Here is a 21419-nt window from a genome sequence, read left to right as displayed (position 1 = left end):
ATTGGTGTGCGACGCAGACACCAAGAGAATGCGTCCTCTGAGGTCCTGCACATTAGGTGCCCGCAGATCAGTGGAGTCTTTCTGGATGGAACCAGCCCTTTGGGATTTATTAACACTGTCTGCCTGTCCCATTAACTGCTCACTGCTCACACAGTCCATCTGGCCTGCCTTTGCTGCCGTTTTAGAGTCAAACCTGAATCTGAGAGTCTCACTGATATCTGAGGATATATATATCAGACATAATCCTTGACTTTTTACCCCCAAACAGGGCTTTTTTTGTTTTTTATTTTTTTTCATTTTGGGATGAACAATCCTTCCTTTATATATTTCCTTTCCACAGATCAGGGCTCTGACTTATTATTCTCAGAACGTGTCACCCTGCCTCCAGCATTACTCTACGCTCCCACCCGTACTCCAAGTTTGAAGGCTTTTGAGGCTATAATGTCTCTTTTCTCCTGAACACAACTGAGGGGTTGTATGTTTTGTGGACGCAAGTGTGGTGTGACATGCCATGCTGACCTCCTGGAGAGGGTGCGCCATGTTTGAAGAAACAGTACTGTAGGGATGACCTAAAGATCTAAGAGTCATTAGAAATGTCAGCCACAGATAGAAGTCCTGGGAGAGATCATAATAAATATCCAAGGTTATCTACCTGTCTATCTGTCATCTTTATCATCTATCTATCTCTTCATCACCTATCATCTATCTATCTATAATCTATCTATCTATCTATCATCTATCTATATTTATCTATCACATCATCTATCTATATTTATCTATCATCTCTATCAATCTCTGTTATCACCTATCTACATCTATTTAGATTTACCTATTTATCATGTCTCTCTTTTTTTCTTTCCTTTTTCTTCATGTCAAATAACTTTTTGGTAAGAAATCATTTCTTAAAACATTGATTAGCTACAATTGATTTATAATACATAAAACTGTATCTAATGTGCCAAGTTTTACCAATTCAGAGGTGCTAGGCTTTTCATGTAGAAAGAAGTCATGCCCTTTTTGATGAACTCTGTTTCTTCTGTCTTCGTACCCTGCTTAGTGGTATTACAGCTACATCAGCCTTCTTTGGGTATATCCTTATATTTAAATTTTATCTCCTGTAAACATCATATGAGTTTTTAAAAAACAGTCTGACAATCTTATTCTTTTACTAGGAGTATTTAGTTCATTTATCTTTAATGAAATTACTGATATATTCGGTTTTATATTTCCCATATTACTATTTGCTTTTTATTTTAAAAATTTTTTATTTTTCATTGACACATAGTTGATACATAATATTATATTGGTTTCAAGTAAACAACACAGTGATTCACCAGTTACCGACATTATTAAATCCTCACCCCACCCCCAGTGCAGTTACTGTCAACATGGAAAGATGTTACAGAACCATTGGCCATATATTCTCCATGCTGTACTTCCATCCCCATGACCAGCTTACATTATGACTGAGAATTTTTGTGCTCCTTTATCCCCACACCCTATCCCAGCTCTTCCCCCCTGGTGACCACCAGTTACTTCCCAGTGTTTATGAGTCCACTGCTATTTTGTTCATTTTGTTTTGTTTTTTTGATTCCATGAATAAGTGAAGTCATGTGGTATTTGTCTTTCTCCACCTATTTGCTTTTTATATGGTGTATTTTATATTTTCTTCTCTTTCCTTTACCGTTTTTTCTTAATTAAATGTTTTCACTAATACATCTCCCTCCTATTCATTTGTAAATTTTACGTTTTAAAAAATTATTCTTTTAATGGTTAACCTAGAGATCATAACACATCTCTTTGGCTTATTACAAATTATTACTTTTCCCTTTTCCCTTATACTACTAGAAACTTAGAACACTGAACTCTATATTTACCACTCCCTCCTGTCTCTTGAATTATTCTTGTTATATACTTAGTTATCTTATCTATTTTAAATCTCATAAGAATTCACAATTACTTTTTGTATGGCCAATATTAATTTATAATTACCCACATATTATACTTTCCTGTGTTCAGTGTTCCCTGCTGTTTTTTCCATGTTTTCATCTGCCATTCATTGAGTTCTTAAGATACTGCATTTTTTTTTTTTGTTTTAGAATATCCATTTGTTTCTTTTAAAAAATCGTTTCTAATTTTTTGGTGAATTCTCCATCCTTTTGCTTATTTTCTCTCCTTTTTCTACATTTTACTTCATATCTCAATCAGAGTTATTTGTTTGCTAACTCAGAAATCTGGATAATCAGAGTCTCTGTTTTATTCTGTTGATTATAGATTATATGGTCTTGTATTTTCTTAGACATAATTATTTTTGACTGGATGCACTGGTATAAAGTGTGTATAAAAGAACTGTATCTTCTACCAGGGAAGGTTCTGCTCTGTCTCTGTCATGCAGATAGACCAAGAGGGCAATTATTTTAATTCAGAGAGGGATTGAGTTTGGCTGGGGCTCGGTTCAGTGCTTCCCCGTCCACCCTTAGTTTGCCCCTATTCCTGGGCAGGCCCTGCCAGGGTTTGGCTGAGAGTCTGGTCTTTGTGTCCTTAGCCCTGAAATCTGGAGAAGATTCAGCCCTTCCCTCCAGTGGTTTTCAGATTCATTTTTTCCCTCCTCATTTATAGCTTTAAAACTTGCGAATGACTCAGGAGGTGAGCAGTCATACATTTGAAACAGTTTGCTTCATCTGGAAAATCTTTAATTCCTAAACTGAGATTGTGGGGAATATTTCCTGCCTTCTAGAAGTTTCTGGCCCTCTACCCCATCCTCCTGAATGACACCTGAAGCCCAAGCAGTGCCCTGCAGGGAAGGCTGGCTTTGTGCGGAGGGCTTTGCAGGTTTCCGCTCTGTCACCCAGCTCCGCGGGACGGCTGACGTTTGCCGCCTTCCCTGTCCCGCAGGGTCACAGCCTAGGTCCCTACCTGGGCCAAGGGTGAGCAACTTGTGGCCAGGGCTTGAGAATGTCCCGGAGGAGAGAAAGTCTGGCCATCAGCCTCCCACTGCAGAGCACTGCTTTTATGGCTCTCTAATGCCTTACAAATGCTCCAGAAATGACTCAGTCATCCTCTGTTAGTCGTCACAGTGAACTTCATTCTATCTGAACATGAAAAGCCCTTGTCCCCACACTTTTTCATTTTTGTCATCATGTATAGTACCATTTAATACTCTGATATGGAGATGATCATAATATCCATATAAATGTAGTATGTAGTTTCCATATAAAACTAACCTAGTTGCTGTTGACTCTATTTTCAAGGATTACCCTACAAACTGTAACTGGAGAGAAAAAATTTGATTTATTTTCTTCTTATTGTTAGGTAGACTCATAGCTCCCTCTGCCCCAGCCTTCCCCCATTCCCCTAGCTGGACTTAAACTCTTCCTTTCTGGAACCCACATGCCACCTTATTTGTATGTCTTTATCGCACCTACCTTGCATTATGGTTACATATATTTACATTCTTTATAGGACATACCACAGAGCTCTGTCCAGAGTGGAAGGAGTAAGTGAATGGAAGCCTGACAGCACAATACTGAGGATGCTCTCTGGGACACGAGGAGAATTATTACCTATTCATCCCCATCATTTGTGATGAGACCACCTGAGAGGAAGCATTTGGGAGTATCTTCTGAGCTGGAGGCCAGAATTACACCAGCACTTCTTCATTTTTGTATGGAGCAAAGATTTCCATAATAGTATGGTTTTAATCCAATTGAAGGCAGGTTTTTGCATTAAAATTCTGGCTTTCACAGTCATTAAATAGAGGAAACATGGTTAATATGGCGAAGGTAACCAGCTTGCACACATTTACAGACAAGCCCATTGTAAAGTTTGTCATACTGGTAACAGTCAGAATTGTATTTGAGAAAATTGTCTCTGGGAAAACACAACTTTCACTTTCAAAATTATCAGCATAGAATTTCCAAGTCAGAAATGCCTCTGTTACTCCAGGGGTTCTAACGCCTTAAAAATCAGCCACTGCCCATTTATGGCACACCACTGTGGTCAAACATGCTACTGTCCACCCCACACCCAGGAATTAGTTAGAACAAGGCAGGTGTTCCATGAAACACTCCTGTATAACAAAATATGTGATGGTGCTACATGAGCAGTATCCACAGTAAGGATTCTGAGGAACTTGAGGAGACGATGGCCCCCGAGGGGGCCTAGCCAGGGGCCTGGTTTATGCTGTTTCATTAGGCACAGCCTCCAGGGCCTTTGGCTTTAAAGTTCCTTCCTTTCCTTTCTTTTTTTCTTTCCTATGAGTTGGGTTAATATGGCCAGTCGTGTTGGAAAAGAAATGAATACATTTAATTTGACATCCCATCCCAGCTGGTGTTAATAGTCAGAACTGCTTTTAGGAAAAACTTGTAAAACAAGTAAGGAACTTGCTGCCAAACTCTGTGAATGCCACCTGGCATGAAGGGGCGCTGGGTGGGAACTTGGAGCTGAACTTCCCGCTCACGAGGGAAGGACAACTGGCCCACTGTCCTGGAGGGGCTGGAGGTGGGGGCAGCCCTGGTTGTCGGGCACGGCCGGGGAGGAAGGGGCCTCAGATGCCCTGAATTGGGGGTGCCTCTGGAGAGCCAGATGCTTTTACCTAATTCAGAGTGTTTGTCATGGTGAAACAATAATAGTTGTTGGGTAAAGCCATGAACCGTGGAGTGAATTAATGGGCGGGAAACAGGAAGGGGTCAGAAAAATGCTGTCTGAAGACCATCTGCAACCAGAATTTGCCAGTTTGAAGGTGTGCTCAGCATACTATAAAATTATTGAAAATTACTTAGAAAACCACTGACTCACATGGACACATGCTTGTGAAATGCTAAAATTTAAGATGTCAAGATATAAATTCGTTTGTACAGAATGCAAAAAGTGCAAATGAAAAAGACCAGGAAGAGCTCAGATCCCAGAGGATTAAAGTTACTGTGTTGTAAGGTGGAATAAAGGTAATTTTCTATTTTCCTTTGTGTTTCCCCAAATGTCCATAATTTGATCATATTACAATAATTAAAAAAAAATAGTACCTTTACTCAACAAATATTTCATGGCTTCATGCTTTTTTTCAAAGATATGTCATATGCTATCTCTACCCTCAAGGAACCCTGAATCTATAAAGGGGAAGACATAAAATCCTGCAAATAGTATGGAATAGATAAGGTAAGAAAGCCATAGAAGTCAGATGGAAAATATCACGAGACTTTGTGATCATGAAGGCTTAATGAAAGCAATGGAGTTTGAATAGACTTGAAGGACAGGATTTTAATAGATGGTGTTGAGCATGAAATGGCTATTCTCTGCAGAGAAATGACAAGCAGAGGGGCAGAGGTGGAAGAGCTGAGCTGTGCTGGTGGGACAGCATCATGCTGCTTAGTGAGCAGAGCAGTAAAGAAATGTGTGAGGCTAAAGTGAGGCTGAGGCATCTTGCTCACCACGCTAACCCCTGGCGTAGCATTGAGTCCTGATAGCTGATGTGGGTGTTTTACTTCAGTTCACCAACTGCGAATGTTCACATTCCTCACACATGGTTTTCAGAATAATATTTTGAAGAGTATACACTCTGTATGCAGACGACAGACCTGAAGATGGAGAAGTTGAGGGGCTTCCCGAGGCTGCCGAGCTGGCTCCTCCTCCTCCTGTCCACTCTGCTTCCCTGCAGCTCTTTCACACCAGCAGCAGAGCATTTGCTGGAAGGTGCTTTCCCCTAAAGAAGATGCTGTTCATCTGTTGCAAGCAGCCAGTCCACCAGGATCCCTTGGCCAGGAGACCGTGGTGGTTAGGAGATGACCTTCATTAAAGCCTTGGTTTGAATCCCAGCTCTCCCACCCATCAGCTGTTTAACCTCATCAAATAGTTTACTCTTTCTGAGCCTAAGGTCAGCACTGCAGATTTCAGAGATTCAGGGCCTGGGAAGACCTGCACTGACCAGCCATTGGCTCAGGGGGGCTGGAACAGGCCCACAGAGAGCTGGCGTGGAGAGGTGTACGTCCAGGGCAGGAAGAGGAATTCCATTAGCCTTGTTTCCATGGAATACAACTTAATTGTGAGTGAGCCATCAGTAATGGTAGATGCGGCTGAAAAGCAATTAAAAAAATTCTTTCTAGCTTGCAGGCTTCAGGCAATAGCTTTCAACCCTTCACAGCTCCTTGTCCGAAGATTTGCCCAGCTGCTACCTTCAGCTGCATGCCTCGGTTTCTTTCCCTTGTTGCCTCTCACAGCTTCTTTCTTTGCCCTCTTCGATTTTCAAAAATAAAGTCAAATACTACATATTTAGAAAATTGAACTAATGAAATGTGTGATTCACTTATTCTTTAGAAAGTGTGTAAGCACATACAATGTTTCCAATAATTTCTATAAATATTTAGTTATTAAGTCTTGGATAAGTTATCCCATACTGTGGCACTCTTGCAGTGGAAAAATAAGATTCTACTAACGTTCAACTCAAGATGTTTTCTGTAAGCATTCCAATAATTTCAGCATTCCACAAAATCCCATAATCTTCCTATACTGTATATGTTTACATATTTCTAGGAAGCTAAACAAACTTATAAAGTATATTGGCAGAATAAAAATTTTAGGCATTTGCAGATCATAAATCTTCAAATAATTCAATGTAGAGATCTATACATATGTATTATAAGTAGGAAGATGACAGATGAATTAGTACATAAAGTTTTTATTTAAAGTTTTCCCCTTCCAAGCAAGCTTCATTTACACATCCTAAGACTGTACAAAATTTACATTCTCTGTGACTCATTTATTCACTTTTCACTTTCTAGTAGTTTGTGTCTTTCTGAAATACAGAAAGCTTTACTACTAGTTCTCATAAATGCTCTTATTTTTTTTGGTTAGAAATAAGAAATAAATGAAGAACAAGTCTAAGGAAAGCAAACATCCTTGTATAAACTGTGACTTTCAGAAGAAATGGTGACAGTTGATGACAAAAGGTTTTGAAGCAGACCTTGCTCTCATCGTGATGTCAGCTGGGATTTTTGCACAAAGTCCTGTAGCTTTTCTTTCCTTCTACATATCATATGCTTTCAAGGAAAAAGACATGAAAGTTGATTGCACTGGATACATATATTTACATATATATTTTTACAATGGATCCTTTGGATCTAAACATACAAATAAATACAAAAACAACAGAGATTGCACTTGACTGTAGAAACGGTCCTGGGCTCCAGCACACCCAACCCTCTGGACGTGTCCCACAGCGAAAGCGTATCACCAGGGCATTTTGAATTTGTAGCTTCCCCACGGTGTTGTTTTGAATGACACATAATTGCAGGATTCAACAACATCTCTGGGTGATTAAAAAAATATTTTAGGTTTTTATTTACCCTGGTTGTTGATCCAGCTCTGAAGAGCTTGAAGATCAAGTTCATGTTCCTGCCAGTCCTGCTTGTTTGGCCACAGCGAGGAGATGCGTGCTCTCCTGACCTGCTAAATTCTGCATGTTCCCGAAGGCACCTGAGCCCAGGCATCTCTGGTGATGACAAACACACATGATGAGTTGGGGCACTAGTCGGGAAAGTCATGAGCTTTTCTAGAGCTGACCAGAGAGCATTTCTGGAGCCAACGGCGAGGAAGGGGGAGAAGTATTTGTCAGGAGCAGTGACTTGCCCCTGCAGCTCTTTCACGCTGTGCTGGGGACAGAAGCCAGTGGGACTGCACTGAAATGACATGTGACTTTCTTTCCACCCCTGACTTGCTGAAAGCAATCTTCCAGTTTTCGTTACGGGTTGTTTGGGTAGGCGTGTCATCCAATAGAATCTCATCAATACTGTGGGACTGACTGTCAGTGCCAGCTTTTAAGTGGTAACAGGAGGGCTCACCACTTATATACTGCAAAAAATGAGAAAGCACGGGCCTCTGTGGAAAGAATAGTGGAAGAGTGTATTTTGTTTTAAACTCTCATACAAAATTAAGGACATAGAAATTATGACTGGCTAGCCTAGAATCTACAAGGCAAAAAACATCTGCTACAAGAGCCAACACCTTTCTCTTCTCTGATCCCAAGAGGTGCTGTAGGGGGCAGAAGGTGTACGAAATGAAGTTATACAGAAATAAAAATGTTCCTCTTTAATCTTACATGATTTTCTATAACTGTGCTGCCTATTGAGTCTGTGAAGAAGCCACAGGTTAGGGATATAGAATCGAGTTGCAATTTCTATAATGCAGTGTAAGTATTTAGGTGGGTCAAATTTTGTATCATTCATGAACACAATATCCCCAAAACTCAACACAGATCACATGCAGGTAGACTACAATGGACAATACTGATCTTAGGTCTCTCTGGGGGCACCGCTCTGTATTTTATCATTCTCCTTTGAAAGTTAAGATCCATGTGAGGAGTTTTTGTAAAGCTGGGACAAGTTAAAACCAGTTGGAAATAGAAGAGTCTGTCACCATAGGGAGTTTGGCGTGATCCGAGTTACAGACAGTATCTGTTCAAGAACAGGTCTTTTTCTTTCATGGTTACTTGTCAATCATCAGAACCAAGGGTGGGTTTCGGCAGTTGCACCCTTAGAATGCGTCGCTCCCGGCGGGAGAGAGATGTCTGCTGCCATCGTGTCCCAGGATGTGGCTGCCCCTCCCCGCTCCAGATGTTATTTGTTGTAAGGCACACAGGTGGGCAGGATGACCGTCACACAGGCTGGACCTGCCAGTGGTTCTGCTACGTCTCCTTCCAGTTCTGTCCAGGTGCCTTTTTCTGGACAATAGCATATTGTAGATGACTTGTAGGCCCCCTGTAATGGCAGAACAGGGGGCGTTTAGGGAAGAAGTGCAATGGAAACCTTACCACAATTACATTGGGAAGAAATATCAATTCCCTGCTCTGGTTAAAAAATTCCAGATGAAAGCAGTGGATTTTAAGTGGCTTCATGTGATCAACAAATCTTTTAAAATAATTGACTAAATGTTGGAAGTTACTCAGCTGGTTTGATAAATGAAAGTGAAAAATTCATCTTAAATATTCAAATAATTGAAATAAATTGGATTTTAGATGGTTGTCTCAATTTTTCCCCATTTTTAAGTACTATAGAGAATTAGAGCTGGGATTCAACACCAGTTTAAAACTAACTGAAAATGAAGTCTTCCTGATGTCTTTGCACATTGATTTATTTATTTTCAAGAGGTCACATGAAAAATAAGAAAGGTCTTTAATCTTATTTCCTTTAAGTCAACCCCTGGGGGTAGTGCTTGGATGGCATTTCCCTTCCCAAACTGAGGCCACTTGGCTTCCACCATAGACAAAAAGCAAACAAAAATCCATAACAACTTAATAACCATTTTCTGAAAGTGTACTCCCGGCATATGATTCCCAATGTGTGTACTCAGAACCTCATCTAACAGCCTTATTCAATGCAAAAGAAGTAAAATGAATATTATCCAAACCTTAAACTATTCTTATAAAAATGACATATAAATAGGAAAATATACAGTCATTACTTAAAAAGTGAACACATTAGGCCACTAGACCCTGCATGTCTCCTAATGTGCTGTAATTTAAACAGCCACTTCCTCAGGTGTTCTTGATGAAAAAACAAAAATAAATAACAAAAAAGTCTGAAAAAGGAAAGTGCTAACTTAATTAAGCTCCTTTCTCTAACTTCCAGTTTATAGGAACTGTAGAGACAAAGACCATTTTAAATGGCACTACAAGGTGATGTTCAGCCAGTTCCCGAGGGCTGTATATTCCACACGGTGGCTGAGCCTGCGTCTCAACAGGTCAACGGCATGGAAGAGGTGGGGCAGCGGTGAGTCCCCAGCTGCGGGAGACACGTGAGCTGTAATGGCCGAACACAGCTGAGATGCGTTGGATCCTGATTTGAACATACCAGCTTGAGAAATACACATTTTCAACACTATAGGAGAAGTTTGAATATGGCTTAGATATAAAGAAATTACTGTTAATTTTCTTGGGTGTGATAGTGATAATGTGTTTATACAAACAAATGATTTTTTAAAGATAAAAACTGAAGCACGTAGGGTGAAATTATATATTTAGAATTTGCTTCATATTGCTTCAGTCAAAAATTTTAAAAGGGAGGATGGAAAAAGTGAATATGGCAAAACTTTGATAGATGTTGAAAGTTGGACGATGGGTTAAGCGAGGGTCCACTGTACCCTTAACTTTGTGTGTTCAGAAATTTTCATGATAAAGGGGGAAAAAGTGAAAAGCAATGGCAAACTATAGATTCTAAGGAGAATTTGTGGATACGTAATCATTTCCATTTTTCATGCATTCCCGATCAGCAGTTTTCAGAGTCTCCCATCCAATTTCAACACAACGTTTGTGAAATCACTGAGTTGCACTTTCAGTTGGAAAACAGGACTCCCAAAAGCACGGAGCCGACCGGGGTCGCTGTGTCTGTGAGGCAGGCGGCCGGGGCAGGCGGGTCCACAGCGACCACACGGACCCTGTCTGGGACTTGCAGTGGCTCCCCGCCCACGTGCACAAGGCGCACTCGTGGTGGGAACGTCTGGAGGGAAGCGAGAAGGGCCCGGGCCGAGGGAGAAGACACCTACCATACTCCAGCTGTAGCCCCCCACCAGGTAGATGCTGTCGTCGAGCACCGCGCAGCCGGGGCCACTCCGACCCTCCAGAATGGGCGTTTGGAGGATGTTCCACTGGTCGCCTTTTGGGTCGTAACATTCCACCAGCATGACGTCCAGGTGGGAGAAACCTAAGGGACACGGCAGAGGGAGCACGTGAGGATAAACTCGCCGCCCCGTTTGAGGCCAGGGCTTCTTGTAAAAAGAGGTCTAGCGTCAAGAAGTAGGTCCCTGTGTCTCTGAAGATGCAGGTGCACACATTTGCTGGTGATGTTGGGAGACGCGCCAGAAAGACCTGAACAAAGACAAAAGCTGGGTGTATTGGGTTAATACAAAGCAAGAATGCTCGATGAGATGTCATTGGGAAAGGTTCCTTATGTGGGGGTAGATCTTATGTAAAAAAGTTTATTAAAACCCTATTTAAAAGGTTTTAATAGTAATAGTTAAAGCAAGCATTTCATAGAGTGCTTACAGCAAGCTAGCTGTTTTCTGAGACCTTTACTATGAATCCACTCACTCCCCTCCGCCACCCTGCGAGACAGCTGTACCCACGCTATTCACTTTGTCAGCGAGGAAACCAAGGGACAGAATCCGTGACTTCAGGAAGTCACGCCGTCACCAAGCGTACAGGCTGAGACGGAAACCACAGCGACAGAATCCGGGGCTCACGCGCGTGCGGACTCAACTACACGGCTCTTAAATGAATGTTTAACTTTATCAACATGTTTTACTTAATTAAGAATACATCGCTCAAAACCTCTTTTGCCTTTTCTACAGGCTGACAATGTTTAGGAGCAGCCGTGATCATGTGAACATTTCCCAGCACCTAGTAAGGATCCAGACTCACAGCAAGGAACTTAATTGCACTGAAGGGTTTTTCTCTGACCTCTGAGTCTCCTGGTGGCTGGGCTGCAGAGAACAACTTAGGCTACTGGGCTCCGCGGGAGCCCTGCCTTTAATTTAAGGAATCAAAGATCCTCAGCGGGAGCTTCATGGCCACCAAGCAGACTGAACGCTTAATGATTTTTTTCTTCTAGTTAAAAGCGTGCTAGGGATTTTTGCCAGCTGACAGTTATAATGCACATACTAAATTAATCAACATACTGGACTCTTCAAAGCAATTAAACAGATAGACTCAAAAGTAGAATAATTTTCATTCTTGACGAAGGCAGATTATTTCAAGCCACTGATTTCTTACATAAAATAAATCGCGTATATTTGGGAATAATAAAGCATCTGCTTATGCAACTCTGTGGTATATTCCTTTCTTTACCATTAAGATTCTTGATGATAATCAGGCACATTTGGAGACAGGATTGGGGCAAATTCTCAGTTCTAAAGTTCTAGTGGCATCATATGAGGATATACGTGGCTTCTCTGTGGCCAGTACGTGTATTACATGTGTTGACTGTAATCTTCACAAAACCACTGAGGCAAGGATAACTATCCTTTATGGGCACGGAGCTACGTGTCTCGAGGAGGATCCCAGGATCATACAGCTACAAGTTCATGACTGGGGTTCAAATCCATGCTAGGACTTCAGGGCACACCCCTTCCTCTGCACCATAATGCTTCCTTGAACCAACCTGATTTTAATGTGTATGTGCTATCTCTAATTCAGGCTGTTATTACCCAAGTATTTCTATTGGAGTACAGCCTTTAATATTAAAAGTTCCTAAAATGGTGAGGTGTTATTGTGCAAAAGAAATTAGTAGAATCATGTTTTAATGTAGAAGCCACAAAGTTAATATAAAGTATGTTGATGTAATGTGATGATGTATGGATTGAAATGAAGAAGCCCCAGTGAGAGAGAATAAAAAGAGAAGAGCTGATGCAGCAAAGATAATGCCCTCCCGGCACAGGGGGACCAGTGGGACGGGCAGCATCCACATCTGAGATGCTGATATTTCTGGTCTAATATGAACTTGGAAATACGTAGGTTTAATGCTTAAATAATTATAAAAATCACACGTGTGTAGTCTTTAGTACATTTAGGGGTAAATGGTATCAGGAAAAACAGAATGTCTAAGTCTACCCCATGTTTAAAGATTATTATTGAAAAATAAATGTACAGTTGGGCCTTACCTGCCATACGCAGATGGCCTTTCTCGCTTAGTGTGATTTCAAAGACCAAGGAAGGTCAGAGCTGGTTTTTCACTTTCAGATGTGGAAACTGAGGCCCAGAGCCCCTCAGTAAATGTTCTCACACATTCAATGAACTGACTCTTAGAACAAGTCATTCTAAATTTAGACATGAAATTCTACCAAGTGTTGTTTTTAATAAAAAATCACACAGTTGCTTCTTTGTGCAGCTATAGCTAAAGTTCTTTATGATTACTACAAAAAACAATTTTCTGGAAAAAATCCATTACTATAACTTTGGTGATAAGGAATAATCTATTTTACTGAATTCATTGTTATAACAAATTCTGCTTTTCAGTTATTAATGCTCTCAATTTTAATCTTCTGTAGACATCATTATTCATTTCTTTAATGTGTGTGGTAACTTAAAAATAATTCTATCTGTGGAGGAGACAAAATAAATGCTTGCCCAAGGGTACTGCTAATTTACACAGAGTAGATTTTATTTGGTCAACACGTTTTTTACTTGGTTAGCTATAATTATCTAACGAGAAACCCCCTTAGCAAGACACATGAGATGCAAATGTTATTGTGATTAAAACAAAATAAAAAAAAAAGACCTTTCAAATGATTTCCTCCAATTGCATACAGGCGATCATTCATTACAGCCAGAGTGTGGATGGCGCGTTTCGTGTTCATGTCTTGTTTCCGAGCCCAGACGTCCATGACAGGGTCATAGCAGTATAGCCACGGGACATATTCCCCATTGTGCACGCCCCCTGTGAATTAAGCAGAGAGGTACGAGTCAAGAGAGTGCCTTGCAACTGAACTTGGAGCAGAAAGTGGAGGACTGACTTGCCCGAAATGTATATCTTCCCACTGTGCACTGCTCCGGCGTGGGCCGCCAGTGGCTGCGGCAGGCAGGACACGTAACGCCACTCGTTTGTCTCCAGGTTATAGCACTCCACGCTGGACAGGTAGCCGGCCTCGTTCCTCCCGCCAATGACGTATAAATGTTTGTCCAGCCGACATGCGTAGAAACTGGCTCTTCTGCAACGGAAACAACCTGCTGTCAATCACAGAGGAGCCCAGTCGGCCAGAGGAAGGAGCTGCGTCCGCGTCAGGCAGTCTGCAGACCCTCGGAGGCCAGACAGACACCTGCCCTCCAAGCCGGAGGCCTCAGACCGTCATCCTCTGCCTTGCCCACTGTGGCCAATGTTCTTGACAGTGAAACAGTCAAGGGGAAATTCACCGGCACTCTGTTTCAGCTCCTTTTCTTGCTTTTCTATACACTGTTCAAGTGCTCACTAACGTCTAGCATACTTGGTGCCTTGTGAGGATATTGCAGCTTGGTAAGACAGAGTGAACAATGAAGCAGATAATGTAACAATAATAAATTATCTTGACATTCACTTTTTTATGGTCCTTCAAGGGTCATTGTTCCCAATTTATAAGAGAACTACCTCATCAAAATTTTTCTTCAATTACCATTTCTTCTTTTTACCCCCCAGTACTACTGCAAATAGGAGAAACTTCTGTGAACTGAATGTCATGTTGAAATTTTGCTCTTTTATGAACAATCACAGGAATTTCGTCTATGTAGCTCTTCATGTTGATTCTTACGAAGCTATAGGATATTTTTTAGTCTCTTTTCAAGAGAGGCTATTTTTTAAATTATCCCATTATGCCATCAAAGGCAAAAGACACAAGCTGGGCTGAAAGGATTGGAAGCAGGGCTGATTCTGAGGTAGATCATAATTGAGTGAGATATTCGGGACTTGTGTTAGAGTTTTAGGAAAAGACATGGAAAGGGGTAGCACAACAATATTTTACAGGAAGATGCAAGACTTGGCAACAAGTAAGACATGAGAGCTGAGGGAGACTAAATGTTTAAAGAGGACTCAAAAACTTGGAGTTAGGGTGAGTAGGTTGGAATCTTAAGCAGGTCCTTAAGCTCCTGCTTCATTTCCCTCGTTGATGCTGCTGGATAATATACCTCATAAGAATGACATGTGGCCCAGGACCGAGTAAGTACGATTGTTAAGTGCCAAGCCCCTCTGAGAATATAATTTATGTCTGATGAATTAATGGTCTTCATAAAAACTGACGCCAAGACTCTTGGGCAATGGCAGTGGTGAGATCAGAGTCCAGGAGGTTTCAGCAGCAAGCCTGTATGGTCAGCAGATTCCCTAAGTTGTGTATGCAAAGTGCCAAAAACTCTGGGATGCCATATGGCATCTGGATGCACAGTTTGGTCTCCAGCATCAGACTGCCGGGCTGTATGATTTACTGGCTGTGTGTCCTCTGACCTGTTACTTAGCCCCTGTCAGCCTTGGGTTGCTCCTCTGTAACCCGGGGGTGACAGCCTTCCTCACTGCAGTATCTGCAAATACAGACAGAAGGTGCTGTCATAGTGGCCAGCGTTTCAGGTGCTTAGGAACCACCAGTTAATATTATCTGGATAAAAAAGATTTCAAAAATCAGCCATCAAGATGTTTGCATACAAACTTTTCCTAGTAATAGTTTAAATGATGGTTAATTCTTCAATGTTTGTTTAGGTGATTTATTACCATATGGGTATGATATGTGTAACAGATGGTGATGTGTTCAGCATTAATTAATTTTTTCCAGCTTCACCACGGTACAGTTGACAAAATTGTAATATATTTACAATTGTAATATAATTGTAACTTGTAAATGTAGTATATTTACAATGTGATTATTTGATATATGCATATATTGTGAAATGATTCCCACAATCAGGTTAGTTAACATACCCATCCTCTCACAAACTTACCTTTGTGTGTGAGAGAACACTTACAATCTGCTCTCTTAGCAAATTTCAAAAATACACTCTAATATTATTAATTAAAATCACTGTGCTGTACATTAGATCCTCAGATCTTATTCATCTTATAACTGAAAGTTTGCAGCCTTTGACCAAACCTTCTCTCTTCCTCCCACCTCCAGATGCTGGCAACCACCCTTCTATTCTCTGTTTTTGGAAGTTCGACTTCATTTTTTAGATTCCACATGTAAGTGATACCAGGCAGCATGTCTTTCTCTGTCTGGCTTTTTCCCCTTAACATAATGACCTTCAATTTCCTCCACATTGTCACAAATGGCAGGATTTCCTTCTTTTTTATAGCTGAATAATATTCCATTGTGCATACATAATATATACCACATTTTTATCCACTCATTTGTCAACAGATACTTTAGTTGTTTCTGGATTGTGGCTATTATGATTAATGTCACAAAGAATATGATTCCTTTGGCTATATGCTCAGAAGTGGGGCTGCTGCTTCCTATGGTTCTGTTTTGGTTTTTTTTTTTGTAGTTCTGGCATTGTTAGCATCATTGATAATTATTGATAATTTTAGAGTAATATTTTGGCTATGTTTGTTTTTTTCTATATTTTCTTGATGCTTTTAAAAGAAATATGTGCTGTGAAAAATTCAGAAGGATGATGAACAACAATGATGGAAAAAGTAGTTAGGAAAATAAAGAACAGGTGAAACATTTCACACAGTAAGAGTTGCTACCTGGGACACATGTCTTCTGAGGGGTTCATGATCTTGAAATTATAATAAAATGTTGCATATCTAGGTTTTGCACATGTGCATTTTTTGAGAGGAGAATGTTTGTAGAAAGCTTTTAATCAGATTATCAATGGACTCATTAACCTAAAAAATGTGGGATTTCCTGTTATAGAGTAAACACTTTTCTAAAAATAAAATTAGGTTAAAAATAGTTGCAAAGTTAGGTGCACACAGCTGGACCCCTGACTGCTTCCTTCTATTTCTCTAACCAGATTTCAATTGCTCTCTTGTTGAATATGGTAGGTCAAGTTTATTTTACTCATGATTTCACCTTCTCAGTTAAAAGTGTAGACACATGTCTACAAAAACCTGTACGAAAGTAGCCCAGGTGTCTCTGTGCACCATCGGCACATGGATAAGACAGTGTCCTCTCTTCATATGGTTCCATGACAAGGCTGGGAGCCTGTGAAATAGTTAATTTACTGATTTCATTCATGGACCATCTTTAAATAATTTGGACTATGTGGGTTGTGAGGCCATGAGTTTTCTGTGCACTATATACTGTCTAGAAGAGAAAATGCCCTTTAGTCCTGACAAGTATGAAAACTTTATTTAATTAAGTTCACAGAGTGGAGAATAAGAGAAGCACTTCCTCTGCTACTGTGGCTCTTTTTGCCTAGGCTCAGTTTCAGTTTCCTCACTTTTTCTGACCTGGTTCCTTCTCTCCTCCCTGACAGTAAGTGAGCCTGCTCTCTTTTTAGCTGAGGAGTGCTTAATCTGAGGCTTCACGTGTACTCCTAGCTTTATCCACACAGTGTCACTGTTAGGATCTAAATAGGAAAAAAACCCAGTAGGTTTCACTTTCCGACTGAAAGCATTTTTTACGTAGAAATTCCAAAGCGAAGAATCTGAGCCTCTGACTTCCTTGCATGTGCAAACTGAGGCTTCATGAAATGCATTGTGGAAACACCAGCTAGTTAATGATCTGCCAGCAACTGTAGGTGTGCTCAGGCTAGTCTCCGGGGCATGCTCTCTGCCCCTTCTCCCTCAGGAGCACACCTGATTTCTTTGTGTTTGGAAAAGTAAATTCAAGGTTATGGAAGACTTGTTAATGGGATTACACCGTTTGTATTTCAGATAGATCTCTACTTTCTCCAGAGCCCTGCTGTCCCAATGTCAGAGGCAATATCCAATATATTGACATAAATTTAAAACAGGCTACCAATAACCTCTACAAATATACTGTGAACCCTGTATATTGTACAGGGTTTTACATGTCCTTTCTGACATTTAGGGTAGCCAGTTTCTACCTTACAGTATGGGAATGAATTACCATAACCCTATCTAAAACTGTTAGAAACAATGTACTTAAATGTAGAAACATTTCGAAGCAGTTGTTTCTGGCTTTTCACTTCCTCTGTGAGACATGAGCTTTGTAGTCCCTGCTCTCCAAACTGCTTTTTCTTTTTCTCTTCTCCGGACTAGCTAGGGGGTCAGAGCTCCATAAGAATAACACCTAAAATGTCTAAATGTCTAAAATGAAAAAATTTCAAGTCACCAAAGCATCCTATTGGTTGAGTTTTCATCTTTGCTCTTTTCTTCTTACTAAAGAATCAAATCCTAATTCTGGGGCCAGAACAACTCACCAGCATTACACTTAAATTTATATTTTTGTCTTGCCATTTCTGTCAGTAAATTCTCAGGGAGCAGGCAGCGGTGGAGTGAGCCTAGAGGCCATGTGCCCGTCGCCCCAGGAACCTGGGAGGTAGTCCTGCCCTTCCAGCAATTCCTTTGGAAGCTCTGATCAGGTGAGATATTCTGGGAGTCCGTTGGGCTGCTCCAAGGGTGCAGTGCCCCGGGGTGGTTCTGCGTTGCTATTATTCTCAGTCCTTTGGGTAACTGCTCAGCACAGTAACTTTTTGAAGTTTGGTAGCAGCTAATGGAAGGGGGATTTTGGGGAAGCCTGGTGTGTTTGATTCATGATCTATACAGGCAGGAGGAAGTCAGTGGGGTAAGTAGAACAGGACAAGTTGCCCCTGTAGAGGTCGGCCAAGCGGGACACTGGTGCTAGGCATTGTAGTCAGCCGGCCAAGTGGGACCCTGGTCAACAAGAAACCTCATTCTGAAGAATCGGTTCAGGGAGCCAATAATCATGCTTGACCCTAGCCACAAGCCCTGGCCAAACATGTGACCTTCCTTCTTCTATGCTTATAAACACCCCACTGCAGCCCAGGGGGCACCCTTCCTTGGAGCCCCTCTGATTAGCAGGAGCCCTTTTCTATTCACTCCTCAGTAAAAGCTTTGCTGGTAGCTCCTTCTGTTGTTTGTTGGCATCATTCTTTGTCGCCTCCGAGACATGATCTGGGAAAAACAGCAACTTAGCCAGTAACATATACAATGCAAAATTAACTCGATTAAATGTTTCGAGAAACTTCTTTTCTGAAGAGTGTCTCCTATGTTTTCGGGTTTTTTTCTTTCTTTGTTGAAGCACCAATTAAGCCATGGTGGTAACTGATCCTACTTTTTCGGTCGGAGGCTTGGCAATGACAGAAAAATTTCATTTTCAGTTATGGATTGCTGCCTGGGTCAACCATCCCATCAGAGACACAGAGCCAGAAGATTGGGCATTTGTGGGCTCTGCCTTGTCCCACTCAGCTCTGTAAGGAGCTCTTTATTTGGTCTGTCGAGTTGATTGTTCTAAATCTAAGACAACCCTTCTTTTACTAGGGACCTGACATGATATACCATAATGATTCAGAAAGAAACGTTAAACAGTCCATCCTGTCAACGGTGGCTGCCGGACGCCGACAGACCATGGCAGGTCTTTTTATCAGGTCAATGAGCTGCTAAAAATCATCTAAGTAGGACCCTGCCATGATAGGTCCTAGTGCCTCAGAGGAAGTCATTACCGGATATCAAGTAAACAATACACATTAAAAAAAAATTACTAATTAGGTTTTGCAGTGATACTTCTCATCCTTAGGGGCCCTACAGCGAGATAATTGACCGCAACGTGAGCTATGCCTCCCACCCTGAAGGCGTGAAGGTTAATTATCGTGGTGTGCAGTCCCAGCAAAGAGGCCGTGGTGATGAGATGCTGACATTTCAAACACTACTGATATTTATTTTAAAAATGTCTTCTGAGATGAAACTTCTCTGAATGATTCTGATTAAAGGGTACAGGAACGCTGCCATGAAAACAGCAACCTGGAAACAACCCCAAAAAGAGAAGCCAGGTGCCCTGGAGGAGGAGCCAGGTGCTTTTGTGTGAATGTGCACACGCAGACACGCCGAGGACTGAGACTGCTGTCCGGGTGTTAATCGACTTAGAGTGGTTTCTGTAGGTACCTTTGAACTGGACATTCTAAAAGTTCTGTGATCTTTACAACATACTGTGCCTTTTGCCACTTTTGGTGGATAGCTTTGAGTCTCCTGAGTTTTAATACATTTCTATGACTAGAAAGTTAGATAGTGAGTTTCTTTGGGGCCCAGGTTCACACGTTCTTTGGCTGTAGGAATACACCTTTTTGAGTGAATGGTATTATCTGAAACTTTCCTTTTAACTTTCAAATTTATGCTGAAAGATCTAATTTGACTTCTGTGTGACTGAACTGAATGTTAAAAAATAAAAAAGAGATGTTAAGAGGAAGACTCATGAGGAAATAAAGAAAATTATTTAAATAATTTGGTTGAGAAGAAGAAATAGGTTGCAGCTTATTGTTACTGTTATATTGGAGAACTTGTTCAACAGGATATCAGGATATTATCTGGAATAAAACAGGCATTCAAAATTTAGCATGCGAATTTGCATATGCATATTAAGAAGTGGCTTGGTGCCTAAATAACATCCAAGAGGGTTAAAATACATATAAATATAATAAATAGCCATCTAGTCCATTGGCAACGAGGAGACTTGGATGAGATAAACACCAAATACATTAAAAAACAGATGACACTTTGCAAGACTTAAAAAAAACAAAAAACTAACAAATGACCTGTTCTTGAATGTATAATGGTAAAATATCTGAGGTGGCAAATATAAAGGATTTGAGTTAGTGATACCTGAACACTTAATACTGAAGTTTCTGCATCAAAATGTGTAACATTGTAAGAATGCTGTTTTATATTTCAATGATAGGATTTCAACATATCACCGAGAAGAGTGGAGTAGCCAGTGAGATTTTAGCTCTGTTTGCCAAAAAACCATGCAATCGAATAAAGGAAGATGAGTCATACAATCTTGTTCTTCCTACAGTACAACCAATGGTTGATTTGATGATTTTTCTCCATTGCATTAACAGGTCAGTTAATCTAAATCGGCCAGACCAAGTTTCCTCTTTTGCCTGATATCTTTCATTGGCTCTGCTTAGCAAATATTATCATAGGAAACCATTCAGGACCCGTGCTTCCTGCAAGGCAGCCAGAGAGTTTTGGGCATGAGAAATAAACACTTACCTTTCTTGCATTGGTGGGAGCTGTATCCAACTATTAAATCGGGGATCGTATCGGCTAACAAAATTTGTACTGTGCTTTCCTGTAAAAATATATTTGAGACACTTAAAACTTAGATTCTTCTGTGGTTTTGCATATTTAACAATATTTTATAAGCTGTCTCTTCTCAGGTTTAACAAACAAATGTGTTAAGTAGAGGAACTATCTGCACAGTGTGAGAAGCAACAGGTCAGGAGGAAAATAAATATGCTGCCTTGAATGTTTTTCCTGTTTTCTTCTCTCATTCTCCACCTTTCTTTCTCTTTTTCAGAAGGAGTTGAAATAAAAATAAATCAACCATAACAGTAAAAGCAAGTATGCTTAGCAAACCAGTTTTATCATGTCATCAGGGTAAAAATGCCTTGGATTTGGTGTTTTTATGTTTTAAAATATGTTATTGTCTACAATCAGTTGCAGAGACCACACTGCAGGGTGCTGCTGAGAAGAGCCTCTTTAATTGAACCAGTAAGTCCCAGTGGCAGATAGAGTGGCTTTCTCCCCGCGGAAACAGTAGTGATCACTAAGAAAGGGTTTCCATTTGGAATCGGTTTTAGTCTCTGCAGGCTGTGTGGATTATGTGTGTTTGGGGGCAGGTGCACATGCTGAAGTGAGAAACAAGTCCTTGGACCCGGCTACCAGCTTATCCCCTCTGTTGAGCCTAAGAAGCACAGTAATGCCTACTAAAATGAATCCTATTTTAATTGAGATGGACACCAAAAGAAGAAATAGGAGCAAAGGGTGTATTAC

At 40.8% G+C, this 21419-nt stretch overlaps 1 protein-coding gene across 1 annotated transcript in view; it reads right to left on the bottom strand.

Moving 5' to 3' along the window:
* Nucleotides 1-6660: 6660 nt before the first annotated feature.
* KLHL14 (kelch like family member 14) overlaps nt 6661-21419 on the bottom strand; it is a 90115-nt gene continuing 75356 nt past the window's right edge. The window contains exons 5-9 of the mRNA XM_036885501.2: nt 20637-20715; nt 13499-13689; nt 13260-13418; nt 10531-10688; nt 6661-8747 (exon numbers count right to left, since the gene is read on the bottom strand). Coding sequence (XP_036741396.1) covers nt 8607-8747; nt 10531-10688; nt 13260-13418; nt 13499-13689; nt 20637-20715 — 728 coding nt within the window. The 3' untranslated portion in view covers nt 6661-8606. The remainder of the gene's footprint in view (nt 8748-10530; nt 10689-13259; nt 13419-13498; nt 13690-20636; nt 20716-21419) is intronic.

The sequence above is a fragment of the Manis pentadactyla genome, chromosome 6 (assembly GCF_030020395.1).
Source record: "Manis pentadactyla isolate mManPen7 chromosome 6, mManPen7.hap1, whole genome shotgun sequence".
NCBI lineage: Eukaryota > Metazoa > Chordata > Mammalia > Pholidota > Manidae > Manis > Manis pentadactyla.
Note: the sequence above shows the minus strand (reverse complement) of the source record. Positions and strands in the feature narration are given on the sequence as shown.